Genomic DNA, 16,698 nt, shown 5'->3' on the forward strand with positions numbered 1-16,698 from the left:
CTTCGCCCTTGTGAAGCGCTTTTAAATAAAATTGTACCATACTATACTTTTTTTTTTTGGGGGATACTACTATGATATAGTCTGCTACTTCTTACCCAAAGCGCGTGCGCTCAAAAAAATAGCTTACGTTTATCGCGTCCGTTTGTTGGAATCCCTTTTTTGAGCCCCGTTTTGAACAAACGCGCCACGGTCGCGCACGGTGTGATGAACAACTATGTTAAGTGCCAGGTGCGCATTTGCCCGTTTGGAAATCCACCCATGTAGAGGAATAATCGCGGCGCACAGTAGTGAGAAGCACACACGGTGACCATGCACACCATGCCCACGCCTTTTGGTTGCTTGAATTCTCGTGTACACAGGCATGCGCATCTGCAGATGTGTATACATATGCACACATATAGCGCCCCCGCGCGGTAACACAAAAAAGACCTCAATCAATGCGCACGTTTAAGAATATTCTTAAACAAAGCGCAAATGTGAACAGAGGGAATAGCCGTTTTTTCATAAGATCCCGGTTCAAGGCATACCATAACGCGTCGCACAGATATAAAGCTGAAGATGCTACCACGTACGACCGAGAAGTTAAGATAAAGCAGATGAATTCATCTGTCCTGTGTATTTTCTCTAATATGCTGTTAAAGGAAAATATTAAGAATGACTTCATTTGGAAAAAAATCGAAAGGAGATCCTACGAAATAATGGATAAATTTGAAGTGGGAGACATCGCGTCATTCTTATTTTGCTTGAGCAAAATGAGATACGAAACAAACTTATATGAAAGTTTCATTCCAATCATAAAAAAAAAGAGTGAATATTTTAATACGTCCAATTTAGCTATGCTAATATCGACGTACTCGAAAAGGAAGAACGAGGACTTAATCATACTGTTAAAGGAGGAATTAAAAAAAAAAGTGCATACTATTCACAACGTAGTGGAGATCTGTATGATTTTAAATGCCCTAGTTAAGAGTAAAATATATGATGAACATTTATTTGTCAAACTGAGTAACATAATTGCTGAAAATGTAATTCGAAACCATGTACACGTGAGGGACATATGTGTAATTGCCTACTGCTATGCGTGCATATTGTACAAGAATATGAATTTTTTCAAAATTCTAGCGCAAAAAATTGTGCTCCTCATGGATGACATAAATTTAGTGGACCTGTGCAGAATATTATACGCATACATGAGAGTAGATCAAAATTTTTATCACATATTAAAGCTATCTGCACTTAAATTACCCAACGTTATGGACAACAGCACCATCAATGACGTCATTAACTGTGTTCATTTTTTACCCATATTAAAAGAAGTTGTTGAAGCGTGCAATGACGCTACGACGAAGAGGATTGATCCGCATTTAGACGGATCGCTAAACTACAGCATCAATTACGTACATTTTCTCAATTACATAATAAATGTATTCAATGAGAAACTGCTCAGCTACTTGAATTTGTTGAGTGCGAACCAGGTGAGTAATCTGTTTTACATTTACTCCAGGTATAACATCCTTATAAGTCTGTCCAAAATGGACATTTTTATTTCGCACATAAGAAATATGAAACTGTCGAGCGAGTTAAAAATTTACATTTTGTATTCGTTGGCAATACTGTTCAAAAATTATGAAAACAACAACAGTGGTTTATACAGTTGTGACTTGCTGGACATGAACAAAATTTTTGTTAAGCATAATGGCGAACATTTCCCGGATCAGAAGCACAGGAAGGACAACATCATATGTTTAAATAAGGGTGATTACGACGCAATGAAGAATAACCTTCTGTTCTGCTTGAAGCAGTGGGAAGACGACATCAACCTGTTTGTAAGCAACTACGACATTTGTTCTATTCAAGAAATTATAAAAATCTTAAGCATTTTTTTAATCCTCAATCATACGCGGAACTCACTTATTTCCAATATCAAAACGTACGTTATAATGAACTACAAAAGTGTGAATGAACACAATGCCTACACCTTGATGTTTTATTTTCAAAAATTGAATGTGATAAATGATGATGAGGACTTTACACAAATTTTGAAGTGTAAAATTAAATCGCTAAAATGAAACAGCCAAAGTGATCAACAAAATGAAAATTTGTATGAACAGAAGGTAGCCAAAAAAAAAAAAAAAAAAAAATCTACCTAATTTTACCCCTTTAAAAGGAAAAAATCTGCCATGTGCATGCGGAATAGTATTAAATATAAGCTTAATTTTTTTTTTTTTTTTTTTTTGCCTAAACAGGTCATACATTTTGAGCCAATAAAATAGCCGTAAATTGCATCAGTGGCAAATGCCTTTTATAAGCCTACATTTTATGCTATATTTTTTCCCACATTTTGTAAAAAATTCTGCAAAAAGTTGCCCATAATTTGAGGATTTTTTTATTTTCCAACACATTTTTCGTTTGTAGTGCTTTAACCGCTTTTCATCTTTATCTTTATTTTTATTCCATTTTTTTTCTTTTTTCTTTCTCCCCCTACCATTTGCGCTTTTTACAATTCCCATCTTTGCAAACTTTCCTTTTTCGTTTGAAGAGCCCTTTGTTGTCGCCTTTCCTGCTGCTACCACATTTTGTTCAAAAATAAACGTAAAAAAAATTGAAGCATCTATTTCTGACATATATATTTGTTACAAAGACGCATAAAAACATCGTAGACAGAGTGGAAGATTACGTTCTTTTTTCAACTATCAGAAGATTGTGGAAGGAGAAGAAAAAAAAAAAAAGGACCGCACAGAAGTCTGCACAAAAACCAAATTTACCCTTTTAACACAAAAATTTATACAAAATGTTGTGGCTAGGAAAAATGGACAAGTGCTGCTGCTTCCCATTAGCGGGGGGGTGCATCATTGGAATTATGATTCATATAGCATTTTGCGTATCAGCAATATTCTCCCATGGTATAGAATATAGAATTCTACTCATAATTACAAATGCAATCATGGCATCCTTGTTAATTCTTGGATTGACACTCAAAAATTTTGTTATTCTTTGCATTGCTGCTATTTCTGTGGCATTTATTCTGGTAAATTACCTCATATCCTTCGTACTTATCTTCATTTCCCTTTTTGTAAAAGATCAACACTCACTGGAAAGTAAAATTTTTACCACAATTATTGTGTTCATTATGCTGTTCACAACAACGGTTTTCTTTAACATTTATTTATCGACATGTAAAGTTTTCCAAGCTGGGGGAACAGGCTGGGAATTCAAGAATTATATGGAGATAGAGTCTGACAAACAGTTGGACAAGAGGGAACAAAAGAAGGAAGAGAAGAAGGAAGAATCGGACGCCTATGGTGATTACAAAGCTTAATTATTGTTGTGCGATCTGGAAAGCCCAAAGCATAGGCGACTTCGGCGGGACGCAAGTGATGTGTAGGTTGTTTGAATGAGCCAGCGCAACGCGTAAGACGCGCGAACAGGAAATAGGCGCCTGACGTTCGCTCAAGATGCTAATAAGTGACCTCGTTATTGACGCAGCATGGTCACCCCTTGAAGGCACCTTCGTGAAATGAGCCAAACGCATGATAAGTGTGAGACACGTGATAAGTGCGAAACGCGTGAAACATGCGAAATGTGTGATAAGTGCAAAGCACGTTAAAAAGGTGAGAGAGGCGAAGAATCACTAATGTCCAAGCGTGATGCCAAGTTAGGCTGAGAAACAAATCAAACAAAATAGAACAAAACGAAGCGTCAAGTTTGTTATCCCATGTACACGCCACCTTTCCCTCCCCAACTGTGCACGCAAATAAATGGTGCATGATCTCCTGCATTCCCCCTTTCCCTTTCGTCTCCACTCCCTAATTTATTCATTTGCTTATTATTTTTTTCACGTATTCTTTTTTTCATGTGGTCTTCACTAGTTCGCTCCATTTTACGGGAGGAACATAAGGTGTGCCTGCTTACGAAGTTTTTACTTTTGAGAAAATTGGAAAACTGAACCCCTATTCATTAAATTATCAATGTGACTTATTAATTATAAATAAGAGGCTATAATTAGGCAGCTGCATTAGGCAGTTGCAATTGAGAAGAAGAACGGGTGCACGCGCGTTCCATTTTTGCGCTGTGACTTTTGCAAAATTGTAAAATGCAGGAAAGATAGCGCCAAAAGTACGTGCAGGTAAGTTTGTTCAGATAATTCTTCACACATTAGTGTTAACATTGGTGTTGTTGCTTTTTTTTTTTTTTTTTTTCTCACCATCAGCTAGGTGGTTCTATTTTAGGGCAAGCTTTACATAGTATAATTAACACATATGGGTCCTTAAAAAAGGGGTGAAGTGGCCTAGCATACGGCGCGAAAAGGAAAGTAATTAGCCTAAGGATGAAGGTGAGCTTTTTTTCATGTTCTTAGGGAAAAATTACGAGTCCGATTGGCCCCATTTGTCTGACTCGATCTAATGATACCAAATCATGGGGGAGGTTCACATTTTCCTTATTAAGCGTAACGTGATCCCTTTTGTGAAGGGAAGATGCTGCCTCTTCAATGGGAACAAGCGCGGAAACCTTTTGGTGTGCCATTTGGACAGGTCCTCCTCCGATGAGCAATTATGCGCATATATCTGTGCATATACCTACTCATTAGAACAGCTAAACCTGGTAATGTTACTCTCGGTGTTATATCACTGGAGAAGGGTAGAACACCATACAATCACACATGGAGAGAACGTCCGCTTGGGCTTTGTGTATATAGCTTACTGCACACCTTCCCCAGGTTGTATTTATTCCTAGACAATTGTTTTCAATTCCGTGACATTGCGATTAGGTGTCATTTGGCCTACTTGCCAGATCGGGTAAGAGTTTCCGCAAAGGATATGTCTCAAAATGGCATAATTTCACTACTTTTTGAAGAAGCTCAAAACAATTTTAATTTCGTTAGAGAGTCCAATTTCTGCCGTTATATACACCTCCACGTTTAAGCCTTTAAGAGCTCTGCAGCAGATGCTGATATGTGGCTCTGTGTTGCTTTTACTCAAAAGGTAAAAATAAGGATATAACTGCCACAGGGGAGGTAAACAAGTTGCATTTTCTCACGTAGAATTCAATTAACAACTGGTCGTAAAAGGGAGAAATAATAACATGTTGGCGTGTTTTTTTTTTTTGTTGCTTAACCCAACCGTCTGTTCTCAGTTTCTATTTTCCTGCGTGCTCGTTTCTCTTAGTCCTCTACCACTATGGTGTCAATATGTGCCCTGAGAAGGCGCAAAAAATTATGAAAATCAAAAGGTAAAGGGATAAACTGGGCTGTCAAGTGTGGTCACACGAGGTTAACCCTATTGATGGTAAAAATATGGCAACGAAGGGGCTGTCACCGGGATGCGGATATATAAGCGGTATATTGCATATTCACTGATTAAGAGGCCCACTGCAGTGTGACTCTCACAAATTACATATCAAAAGGAGAAGAGAAAACACTCGCGCATGTACGTGTTAATGCACATGGTGGGTATGGCCCCATCGGGTTTTCTTTTATTTATCCTCTTGAACACTCTTGTTAGGATAGGCCCCTAATGGTGGAAAGAGCACAAAATGGTAAACGCTTTATCGCATCCTGTGAAGTGGCAAGGAAAATTAATCCCCGCGGGAATTGTTCCCCATCTGGTATGCACTCAAGAAGGAAAGCCATAAAATGCATGATTGAAGGGCATATATTGGATGATCTCCAAAAAAAAAAAAAAAAGAAACCAAAAGAACAAAAAAAAACGCCCATCCTGTAAAATATATTTTTTTTACACTTTTCTGTGATAAATTAAGAACCTAAAGGGGAAAGCACAAAGAACACAATTGCGAGTAGCCACAGTGAAAAAGGGGCCAATTTTACATCGCATTATACCACACAACAATTGTATAGCCTCTTTTACCCTGTGCGCAAAATGGCAGAAAGGGGACGGTGTCTGATGAGCCAAATTGACAATTTAATCAATGACGTGGAGGAAGAGGGAGAAAGTTACGACGAGCTGCAATTCTATGTACCCCCAGTAAGAGTCCCAAGAAATTTCATAAAAGATACCAAGACAAAAGGTAACAAACTGTTTGATTTTCACAAAGGTACAACCACATTGGCCTTCAAATTTAAGGATGGAATAATAGTAGCAGTAGACTCAAGAGCTTCCATGGGCTCTTTCATATCTTCACAGAACGTAGAGAAAATTATCGAAATAAATAAAAACATCTTAGGGACAATGGCAGGAGGAGCAGCAGACTGTTTGTATTGGGAAAAATATTTGGGAAAAATTATAAAAATCTATGAATTGAGAAATAATGAGAAAATCTCGGTCCGAGCAGCCAGTACCATTTTGAGTAACATTTTATATCAATATAAGGGGTATGGATTATGCTGTGGAATCATTTTAAGTGGTTATGATCACACCGGTTTCAACATGTTTTACATTGATGATGAGGGGAAAAAGGTCGAGGGCAATTTATTCAGCTGCGGAAGTGGTAGCACTTATGCCTATTCCATTTTGGACTCTGCGTACGATTATAACTTGAGTCTCGAGCAAGCCGTGGAACTAGCCAGGAATGCAATTTATCATGCCACTTTCAGGGATGGAGGTTCCGGTGGGAAGGTTCGAGTTTTTTACATACACAAGAATGGCTACGACAAAATTATTGAGGGGGAGGATGTTTACGACTTACATTATCATTACACGAACCCGGCGCAGAACGATCAGCACGTTATGTAGAGCAGCCTAGCTTGGATCCCTTGCGCGGGGTGACGGCTTAGTGAAACCGTTGCTCCGGGGTTCTACTCCGGAGTTTTGCCCAGTTGTTGCCATTTTGTTCGCAAGTTTTTTGCCATTTTTTCGCACCTTTTTTCCCATTTTTTGCCCAATTCTTACATTGCATGCGCAGATCAAATTGGACAATTGCCTTTTAAAAGAAACAATTTTTTCAATTGCACGGAGACCAATGGGAACGTCTTTGGCTGCAGAACGGTCTGCATATTTCCTGCCTGCCCATCTTGTGCTTCCCCATATTTTACAACGCAGTGTATGAGCAGTTTGGGACTAAAAAAAAGTTTTATGTTTTTTTTTTTAATTTTACAAAAGGGAACGCGTGGCCATGTGCGGGAAATTAAAAATGTAGGTTGATGCCATTTGGACATGCACAACAGAGAAACACACCAAGTGGAGTAGCAAATTGGAGGCTACAAAATGGGAGACACATGCGCGCGGATAAATACAAGCACATGTGCTATTCGACCGCATATGTGATGGCTGATGCTCCACCCCTTTTTGCGCCTCCGCCATACGCATATACGTGCAACAAATTCGCACTCTGCGCAGCTGCTAAATGTAATCCGCTATCTGAATCATAAGAAAATTCTTGAGCAGGTAACTGGTGAGTACAGAAAATATGGAGTAACAAATATATTTCCCGTCATTGGAAATAAATATATGATAAGCAATTGTGTTGCATATAATGGTATATACATTTAGGTATATATTGATGTAATTATAATTGAAAACCTTAAGAATGAAGTAAATGACTAGGGGGTAGTTGCTCAGCACAAAGAGCATAAAGAGGTAGTTATACTTCACCATAGTTATCTTAATTTGGTATTTCTTCTCCTGATATAGCTTGAGAATATATGTAAAAATGCACAAAAGGAGGAAGTAGACGATATAATTTATGGTCATCGATTTTAATTTCTTAAACGAAAAAGAAGAGTTACATATTTTCAAAATATATTTTTCATTGTCCAAATCGGAAAATAAAAGTTTGGAGTACATGCTGATTTGTTTAATTTTAAATTTGTGTTTCTTTTGATTTTGCTTCTTTGTTATTTCGTCCACATTTTTGTGAAAAGTAAAATCGATATTTTTGAAAATATTTCTGCACAAGCTGTTAAGTTCATCCCCCGAGCAGTGTAAATTACCGTAAGTAGGATCATCATGAAGGTTACAATCGTAGCATTTGTTGGGATGGAGAAATTCTTTTCTCGGGTCTGGACAAACATCGCCTTTGGACGGTTTCCTTACAAATGAGTTTGTCTCACTTTTGAAGTAATTCTTTGTTTCATGTCCCTTTTGGTAAAAAAATATGCTGCGCAGAAAATTGACAAAGTAATGAATGTTGTACGCTTCCTTCTCCCTCGTCTCCAGTACTAGTTTGTACTCATCGATGTGGTAATACACGAGGACGTTTATAATTTGGAATAGGCTGTTGCGTTCTTCCGAGTTTTTCAGCGTAATAATGTCGTTCCTCAACAGTTGATGGTTTTTTTTTAGTTTGAAAATGGATTCGTACTTTACGCTCCGCTGTATCAGCTGCAGTAGCTTTCTTTTGGATTCCACAAATGGGTGCAGATTTATCCAGTTAAGGCTCTCCGAAGTGGACTTCCCACCCAGGAGGGTAGGCGCCTCATGCAGTAGTGTATCCCCACCATCCTGTAGTGTATCCCCCTCCCTAAGCTGCGCCTTCCAAGTGCTCGGCTGCATGTCCTTCCTCCCATAGCTCTCCTTGTTGTGCAGAAACAAATCAATCAGCCGCTTGTCGTAGTCCTCCGTCTGTTCGTACTTTCGGTTGAGGATGCAAACATTGTGGTCCCTAAATCGGTTGTGAAAAATGCAAGTCAGAAACTTGTTCTTGTGTATATTGACCAAATTAGGAACGTTCGATTGGTTAAAAATGTTATATAGCCCATAGAGCTTGTGTTTATCGTCATATTTGTACATAAAAAGAGTGTAGGAGGAGCAATTATACTCAGTGGGATAATTCCTTTGGATGCTTTCCCCGAAGGTGGTGTTGGTTAGAAAAAAATCGGAGAAGGTGCCTCCTTCCCTAGGATCACTTTCAAAGTTAGGGTGTAAGTATGCATTTATTATTAAAAACAAAATGATCATTTTGAGAAAAAAAACGTGAATAAATTTGTCATGATACTTGAGTCGATTAAATATGATGTGTCTATAAACTTCCGGCTTGAGGAATAAAATATTAATAAATATTAGGAAGGTATTTTTCTCCATGTATTCATCACATATGTTACTGCACCGGTTGCATTCGTTCAGCTTTATGTTCGTCTTGTTGTACACAGTGTACAGACTAGAGTTGTATCGCCCACATTTGATGCAAATCATTTTGTTGTCCCTTTCGCCTCCTGCGCGGGGTACGCCAAGTTGGGTTTCCCCAGCGGGGGCGGAATAAAATACATAACCGAGCGCATATGCCGAGGCAAATACAAATAGAGACCCCTTCCTTATATACACTTCGGGAACACGCTAGAGGATAGAGAAAAATCTTATTAAGAAGAAACTAAAGAAACCCATGCTGAAATGGCAAATCGTGGAGTTACTCGGGCATATTAACCCTATCCCGGATTAACATCTGCGCTGCATCAGAAGTGCGCGCAGTGGCGGCTGTTTGATTGGTCATGCAAAAGGAGAAGCGGAACTACCAGAAGGGGGGTAACGCGAGGGTTTTACCCCTCCCGTTTTTTTAACCATCTCCACATTTGTTTCCTCTGCGCACCCTGCCCAAACGAGCAAGAAGCAAAGTTCCCCTTTAGATAAACGTGGAAGCTCACTAAGCCACAGAGTTAATTTACGCGCGAAAACATGTTTGTGCCGATTCAGTCGACCGTCCTTAACGCTGGATTATCCACACGTTCGCCTGGTGAGCGGTTTGTTCGTGGTGTGCATCTACATTGTACCTGTTTCTTAAATGTGTTTTTTTTTTTTTTCTCAACCCTTGTTAAGCTAAGCGAGTACCCAAAAAAGGAACGACCTTTTTTACGCCACAGTTACATGAGTACCTCAAAATCGGCTCAATGCCTTTACAATGATTAATAAGAAAGTTTGATCAAAGGGGATGAGTATATGGGTGTAAATAATTACACGCGTGTGTACACAGATATACATATATGTTTATGTATACACCCACGGACAGGGACGTAAAAAAAACTATACAGCCATAGCTGCGCAAACTGCGCCAAATAATTCACGGAAGGGGATTAAAAGGGCCATCTCGTTTGGAAGTAACGCCTGCGCGGATGCCTATGCAGACGGAACACTACGCGGATGGACGCATCAGCAAACGCACACTATCTATTCTTTCGATATAAGTAGTTCATAAAAAAGAGCAAAAATAGGAAGAACAGGATGAGGTAAAAGATGTATTTATTTCCCTAAAAAAAAAGAAGAAAAAAAAATACGATCATGTGAAAGTTTTTCCAGTAAAGCAGACTGGAGCATTTAAAATATTTTTTTCTCTCACTATACCTTTGTCTTTATAATATTTTTCACGCGCCTATACACTCCTGTTAATTTTCTGTTCACGTTTTCCATCCTGTTCGACTACGACGAAATTGTAACAAAAAAAAAAAAGGGGGGGGAGGCTATTCATTGTGTGCTTATTTGTGTGGGGGGAAATGGTATCACAACTTGGGAAGGGGTCGTAGTGGTAACATATCGGGGTGCCACTCTTTGGGGAGATAAAAATTTCCTCTTTTCCTTTTTACCAAATTATCCAGGAGGGAGTTGGATGTGCGGACTTCATCTCTGAGGTTGGATCCAAGCTTCGAGTTTTTGCGATTAAAAAGATGAGAAAAAAAAAAATACTCATTTGAATGTCAAACTGGGTGCCCATTCATGCGTGTACATTTGTAGCCATTCTACTTGCCTCTACTCGGGGCGATCGTTTGTCTTATTCTCATGCAAACGAAATCACATTAGCAACCCTTTCACACGGTTTAGTGGCGAATTGTCTTACCAGTTTCAGTGTCTGAACCTTTTTCTCCAAGTCCAGTATGTAGTTGTCATTTTCCTCTAGGTATATATTTATATTTTCATTGTATATGTCATTGTTATTATTATTTTTTTTCTTCTTTTTCCTCGAATTAAAATCCATATTAAATGAAAGTTTTAAAAATTGTCATTCTACCGTTTCGATGAGGCGAGGAGGACTTATAAATATAGTATAACGCGTTTCCTTCTTGCGGGAAAAAAGTAGAAATCCACTAGTGCAGAAGAAAAAAAAAATTACAAGTGCTGTTTTTGCTGCCTCGGGAGTAGCCTAACAGGGGATTCTCAAAATGTGAGTGCGCCTTAGGCAATAACGCTGTCCCCTTTCGTCTTTGTGTTTTTGCTTCCTTTTCCGTTCCGTTGCTCCTCCCCCGCCTTTTAATTTTTGGCCTGGCTGCCCAATTTGAAAAATCTTCTATTTGGGGTGACTGGCGAGCGGTTCTCCTGAGGCATGCGTCCGCGGAAGTTCGAATCTGCAGGGAATTCTTCCTGTACACGTATATGTTTATGCGAGAGGAGTATACCCAATGTGTACATAACGTGAAAGGAAAAGTGCGGAGGAATATACAAGCTGGAAAAAGAAAAAGGCAAACAGATTGGAAATAAAATGACGATAAAAATGGCGAACAGATTCGCAATAAAATGACGAAAAAAACAGCAAACAAATTGGCAAAACATGGAGATAAAAATGGCTATAAAAACGACGAACAAATTTGGCGCGCAAAGTGACCAACAAATTGATGCACGGAGAAACGCGCAAATTAGCGAAGTACCATTTTTATAAAAGATAATTTTTTTTCAACCAATCTGCATTAATTTCGCCCCATGTGATGAGCAGAGTAGTCCGTAAAATTTTGCCACAAAAAAAAGTGCAATCTTTTCGACAGGTCCATCAATTTTTCCCTGCTTCCGCTGTTCCTTTTTATTTTATTTTTTTTCTTTTGGAACTCCACTAATCCAGGCGCCCACCGCGTGATGTTCAAGCTTCCTACAGTCCAGTTGAGAAAAAGGCAGAAGCTATCTCAAGACTGGAGTGCATAAAAAAGTATACACGTATGTTTTTACGTTACATGCATTTCTGTGATCACATTCGGAGTGTTTAGAACAAGGGTGTGAAGTTATCCACATGTTTATAACCTTTCTGACGCGTCATTTTTTTTTTTATTTTCCTTCAACCTTCTGTGGAGAGCACTCCCTGAGTTAGCACCAATGAAAGTGATTACTCCACATAGGTAGCTGCGAACCGTGGGTCGCTTGTCTCTGTCTGCCCATCATTGGAATTTCCCCCCTCGTACAGCCGACGCGGTAGATTAATAAAACCCAGGACAGACTTGATGTACCACCGAAAATGTTAAAATGGATAAATCGGTAGGCAACGCAAAGCGTGTTAACTCGTCTACAATTAAAGGGGGAGAGGAAATCTCAGCCAATGTACTTCTAAAGGTTTTACATCCTGTAGTAGTGGCACTGGTAGCATTGAAGCCACCGCGGAAACTCTCACTTTCGGCGAATGAGCCATATCTCACTTGGGGAAGCTGGACGTAGGTCAAAAGAAAAAAAAAAAGAAAAAAAAAATGAAAAAACAGAAGAGACGGAAAAATGTAACCGAGGAAGAACGCACCATGGACGAGTTGGACGAATCGGACGAATTGGGTTCCACGGGTGAGGGCGAAAAAACACAAACGAATTACAAACGGAAGCGCAAAAATTACCGGGAGCTGTACACTGAATACAATGAAGGGCGAAACAGCAAAATCGATTTCTCGTATTACATAAATATAGAATCGACGATCATAGAGCTGCTTCTAGATAATAATCTGGAATCTTTTAAAAATGCAGGGAAGCTGCTCTTTGTCGTTTTGTCGGGCATGTCCCCCCGAGTGCTATACTTAAAGAGAGTGCTAAACTTAGTAAACTTTTTCTTTTACAAAGGAGGAATCAAATTTTATCACAGTGATATGCACCTGAAGATACTCCTCTTCATTTTTAAGCGAATTAAAGCTAGATATATGTTTCCCCGTCTGCGCATTTTTAATCTCCTAATGTCCAATAATAACTTAAAGGAGCTTGAGAAGTACAAATATGTCTACACCCCAAAGGGAACCTTCTTCACCTTTATCGACCATCTGTATTACCACATAAAAGATTTCATGATCACAGTGAGGAAAATGCTAATGCAAGACTGGGTTGAGAAAGTAGAAACCAAAGCGTTAGCATCCGACAAGTCCAGGGAGAAGCTTCTAAAAAAACTAAAGGCAAGTGAAAAAATCGTCATATATAAAGAAACCGATGAAGAAATATTAACACACTTCTCAAAATTGTTCAATATGCAGTATGCAAAATCTCTGGATAAATCGCTGAAGCAATTAATACAGCAATGCGTTAAGGTTAACTTCCCCCTGCACAGCATTTACCTTGATATTTACATTCTGTACAATATAAGGAACATCGTGAAACTGCTGGTGGTGATAGACCAATTGTTCTGTTCCCTCTTTCCCTACTACTACTTTTACGAATTGAAATTGAAGCTTCTGCTTCTGCATATACATAAGTGTCAAGCGGGGATGGCTTGGCAGAAGGGAGCTGCGACAGTCGTGGGAGCTCCTCCCCTAGATGACCCTATAAATGACGCCACCGCTATCGCCACCTCGGACGTGACAGCACTGAAAAGCCAAGGGGATGGACGCACTCTTCCGAACGTGGCCCCCCCAACGAAGAACGCTATTAGAGCCATTTCGCTGATGAGAAGCCTCGGAGGTGGAAAATCAGACGAGAACAGCACCCTCCTGTATGACGAATCATCTGTGGGGAACATAAATTACCAGCTGGACAAAAATGACCAGAGAGAACTACGAAAGTTGCTAAAACTGAGGAAAAGGCAGAAGGAAGAGGCCAATGAATATCTAAACAGCCTGTACAGTAGTGACTCCAGCAAGAGTAACAACAGCGATTTAAGTGAACCTACAATGAAGCAAGACTTGCCACTGGATCAACAGTACAATGAAAATGACGACGATGAAAAGAATCTATACTTAGACGCTTTTATGAATTTATACATTAACTGCACAGAAGGAATGGTTAATAGTTTACCGTCTCTAAGCGAATTACACGATTTTCACCCCCTGAAGCAGCTGAATCAGAAAATTAGAAGTAAGCGGATGGAGGGAGGAAACCTCAACAGTATTGTCTCTCCCATATTGAAAGAGGCAAAGATAAATGATATCAACAGTGCAGACATGAGCATGGGAATGATGGAAGATGCGAAACATCTACTGGAGGAAAACGAGCTAGACAACGACTTTAATATAAAAGAGAATGAACAATTACCAGGGGATGACCCTATTACAACGAAAAAGGAAGAAGGCAAAAAGGGAAAACTAGCAAGCCTTCCTAACATCGAAAATATTCATAAGGACACATATAACGACATAGCGTACAATATAAATGTTGTTGCAAACGTCGCCAAAAGTTTAATTTACTCATCAAATTATGACCCCATATATGTGAAGCTGTTTTACTTTTATCTTTTACCTGTCATTTCGTTTGAAAAAAGAGTTGACGTATTTTTAACTTATTCGTATACAAGCTATAAAATTATGAAGCCATTAGTTTTTATCCTATTTTATAATAACCATACGTCGATGTATATTCTTAATACGGTCAAGGAGGTTTTTAAACAGGATAAGTTCCTTTTTCAGAGATATAAAAGCTCATATTTCAATGGACTTTCCTTGAGAGACATCCCGAAGAGCCATTTTATCTTTTTGCTGCTCCTCTCCGTTTTTTTTTACGACCACAAGGCGGAGTCTCTTCTCTACATATTCAAACTGTTTTGCAAGTAAGCGAGGAGGGGAGACAACTCTACATAGGGGGGGTTCCGATCTTCCCATGTTCCGGCGTTCCAGCTTTTCAGGGTTCCAGTGTTCAAGCGCCCCGGTGTGCCTTCGAATTGGCGAGTGCCCCTCCCATTCGGCGAAGTTCGTCGATTTTACCCCTTTTTTGCAAACTCTTTTTTTTCCGAACCCCCCCCCGCAGCTACGACCATGACGTCATCAGCGACCAGGAGCGCGACATAAACTACAAGAAAATACACGAAGACGTGGTGCTTGAAAATGACCAAAAATACACGGAGCAGAAGAAAGGCATAAATATAATAATCATAAAGTTTATCGAAATATATGAAGAGAAATTTGGTACCCACCTTTGCGACTACTTTGATTTCTACAGGATATTTTTTATACTCTTTGCTTCATGTGTTGACATGGAGTGAACGGGAGTGGGCATGTGCTGAAGGGACGCTTCGCCTCGTAGGCCCCCGCAGTGTGGCCTCCACCTTTTTTCTATCCAAATTGTCGCAGAACTGAGAGGAAGTAAGGACACTAAAAGGCGTCCCCTGGAGGCCTGCAAATTTTTTCTCACAATGTTGTCCTCTATTTGATGCATTTACCACTCCTTTGGTCTTTATTCGTTTTTTTTTTTTTTTTTTTTTTACAATCATCGAGCACATTAATTAGCCCCAATTTGGCATACGTGTAAAAAAATTGCGAAATGTAAAGTTGCACAATGCAATGTGAATGGTAGCGCGTCAAATTAAAGGGTACGTAAGTACCAGTTCGTTCCTTCAAAAAATAACGTACGGCGTTTTTTCGGATGCTCTTTCGGATGATCCTTTCTCACTGCGCGCATTACACAATGTATCATGAAAAGTTACAAAGTGGAGGAAAGCAGAAAATTTTTTTCTTTTAAATAAATTGTCTACTCGTTAAATGTTTTCCTTCTGATCGCTGCGTTGCAGTTTTTGCATGTGCACTTGCTCGAAGGGGTAGCAAATTGGAATATCTGATGTGGTTGACATAGGCGGTTTGCAGTAAGCAGAATGATGAGGTGGGCGTACACTGGATTTAATTAACCGCAGGGAGTTTCCTTTTTTTGTGTCATTCTATCCTTTCTTAAGAATAGCTCACCAAAATTTGTTTGTGTGGCTACTGTTAAATTAGGAGCCAATCTGTTCCAGCCCAATCGATGCATATACAACAGTGCGCGTATGTATGGGGGAATATTCCCTCTGGACGACTTACTCAGAACAGGACGTTAAAATGGTGAAGGAAAATTTCCATTGCACATGAAGTGCGCTTCGATCATTTTGGAGAACTGAAATTGCTTCATCGCGGTTTTGTAACGTTAATAAAGAAGAGGAACGTTTGGGCGGGAATGGACTTTCCGTAAACAGTTGCGACGTAGGTGTGCACATTGCAGGGCAGTTCTTCTGACTCTTCTTCGGTTACATTTGTGCGTATATATTATAGCCTTGCCTGTGTATAATTCTGTAGGCTCCTCCTTAACACACGTAGGCGTGCCCAAACATAGCCATAATGACAACACTTGAGGGAACATTCTTTTTCCCATGGCATACACGTAAGGGTGAAAAGAGGCAGGTATGGAGGGGAAATTTTCCCACCAAGTTGCAGCGCGGGGGCATTGCATAGTAACCCATATCATGCTTGCACTTTTTAGAATTTTTTTGTAAGCCCATGCGGAAATAAAAATTAATGTCCCAGGGACGGGCATGCTCACGTGCATGGAAAAATGAGAGGAAAAATGGGGCACCCATACAAATGGACAGTCACGATCGCATCCCAGTAAAAGGCACTCAAAATTTCTGTCTTTCGGGAAGTAGAAAATCAAGCGTGTGGAACTTTAAGAAACTGTGTGTCCCACCATACAAGCGCTGAATGAAAATTACACACAATTTTAAGGAAAACGCGGAAAAAAAAATAAATCCAAAGAAAAGATTGCCACTTTTCCTTTCCCATGTGCGTGTGATTATTTAACATTCTTAAGGCTAAATTTCGAGTAGAATTTCCCCCCCAGATCTTGAATGCTTGCACGGATTTTATTACTTCCAAAATAAAGGAAAAAAGGTGAAAGAAAAAAAAAAGAAATAGCCAGA

General features: G+C 39.5%; 6 protein-coding genes across 6 annotated transcripts; 4 read left to right on the forward strand and 2 right to left on the reverse strand.

Annotated features, from left to right (window-relative positions):
* Positions 1-437: 437 nt before the first annotated feature.
* Positions 438-2,069, forward strand: C922_02157 (hypothetical protein; the record flags this gene model as incomplete). The annotated part of the gene is made up of 1 exon (XM_008817756.1): positions 438-2,069. One exon carries the CDS (start codon positions 438-440, stop codon positions 2,067-2,069), a length of 1,632 nt encoding a protein of 543 aa, XP_008815978.1.
* A 740-nt stretch (positions 2,070-2,809) lies between these two features.
* Positions 2,810-3,319, forward strand: C922_02158 (hypothetical protein; the record flags this gene model as incomplete). Its single annotated transcript, XM_008817757.1, has 1 exon — positions 2,810-3,319. One exon carries the CDS (start codon positions 2,810-2,812, stop codon positions 3,317-3,319), a length of 510 nt encoding a protein of 169 aa, XP_008815979.1.
* A 2,557-nt stretch (positions 3,320-5,876) lies between these two features.
* Positions 5,877-6,689, forward strand: C922_02159 (20S proteasome subunit beta 5; the record flags this gene model as incomplete). Its single annotated transcript, XM_008817758.1, has 1 exon — positions 5,877-6,689. One exon carries the CDS (start codon positions 5,877-5,879, stop codon positions 6,687-6,689), a length of 813 nt encoding a protein of 270 aa, XP_008815980.1.
* A 606-nt stretch (positions 6,690-7,295) lies between these two features.
* On the reverse strand, positions 7,296-9,086 carry C922_02160 (hypothetical protein; the record flags this gene model as incomplete). Its single annotated transcript, XM_008817759.1, has 1 exon — positions 7,296-9,086. The coding sequence occupies one exon, from the start codon at positions 9,084-9,086 to the stop codon at positions 7,296-7,298; it is 1,791 nt and encodes a 596-aa protein (XP_008815981.1).
* A 962-nt stretch (positions 9,087-10,048) lies between these two features.
* On the reverse strand, positions 10,049-10,854 carry C922_02161 (hypothetical protein; the record flags this gene model as incomplete). Its single annotated transcript, XM_008817760.1, has 4 exons — positions 10,049-10,132; positions 10,227-10,301; positions 10,466-10,522; positions 10,717-10,854. 4 exons carry the CDS (start codon positions 10,852-10,854, stop codon positions 10,049-10,051), a joined length of 354 nt encoding a protein of 117 aa, XP_008815982.1.
* A 1,468-nt stretch (positions 10,855-12,322) lies between these two features.
* Positions 12,323-15,018, forward strand: C922_02162 (hypothetical protein; the record flags this gene model as incomplete). The annotated part of the gene is made up of 2 exons (XM_008817761.1): positions 12,323-14,586; positions 14,784-15,018. 2 exons carry the CDS (start codon positions 12,323-12,325, stop codon positions 15,016-15,018), a joined length of 2,499 nt encoding a protein of 832 aa, XP_008815983.1.
* Between the last annotated feature and the right edge of the window lie 1,680 nt (positions 15,019-16,698).

This window comes from Plasmodium inui (genome assembly GCF_000524495.1).
Source record: "Plasmodium inui San Antonio 1 unplaced genomic scaffold supercont1.7, whole genome shotgun sequence".
NCBI lineage: Eukaryota > Apicomplexa > Aconoidasida > Haemosporida > Plasmodiidae > Plasmodium > Plasmodium inui.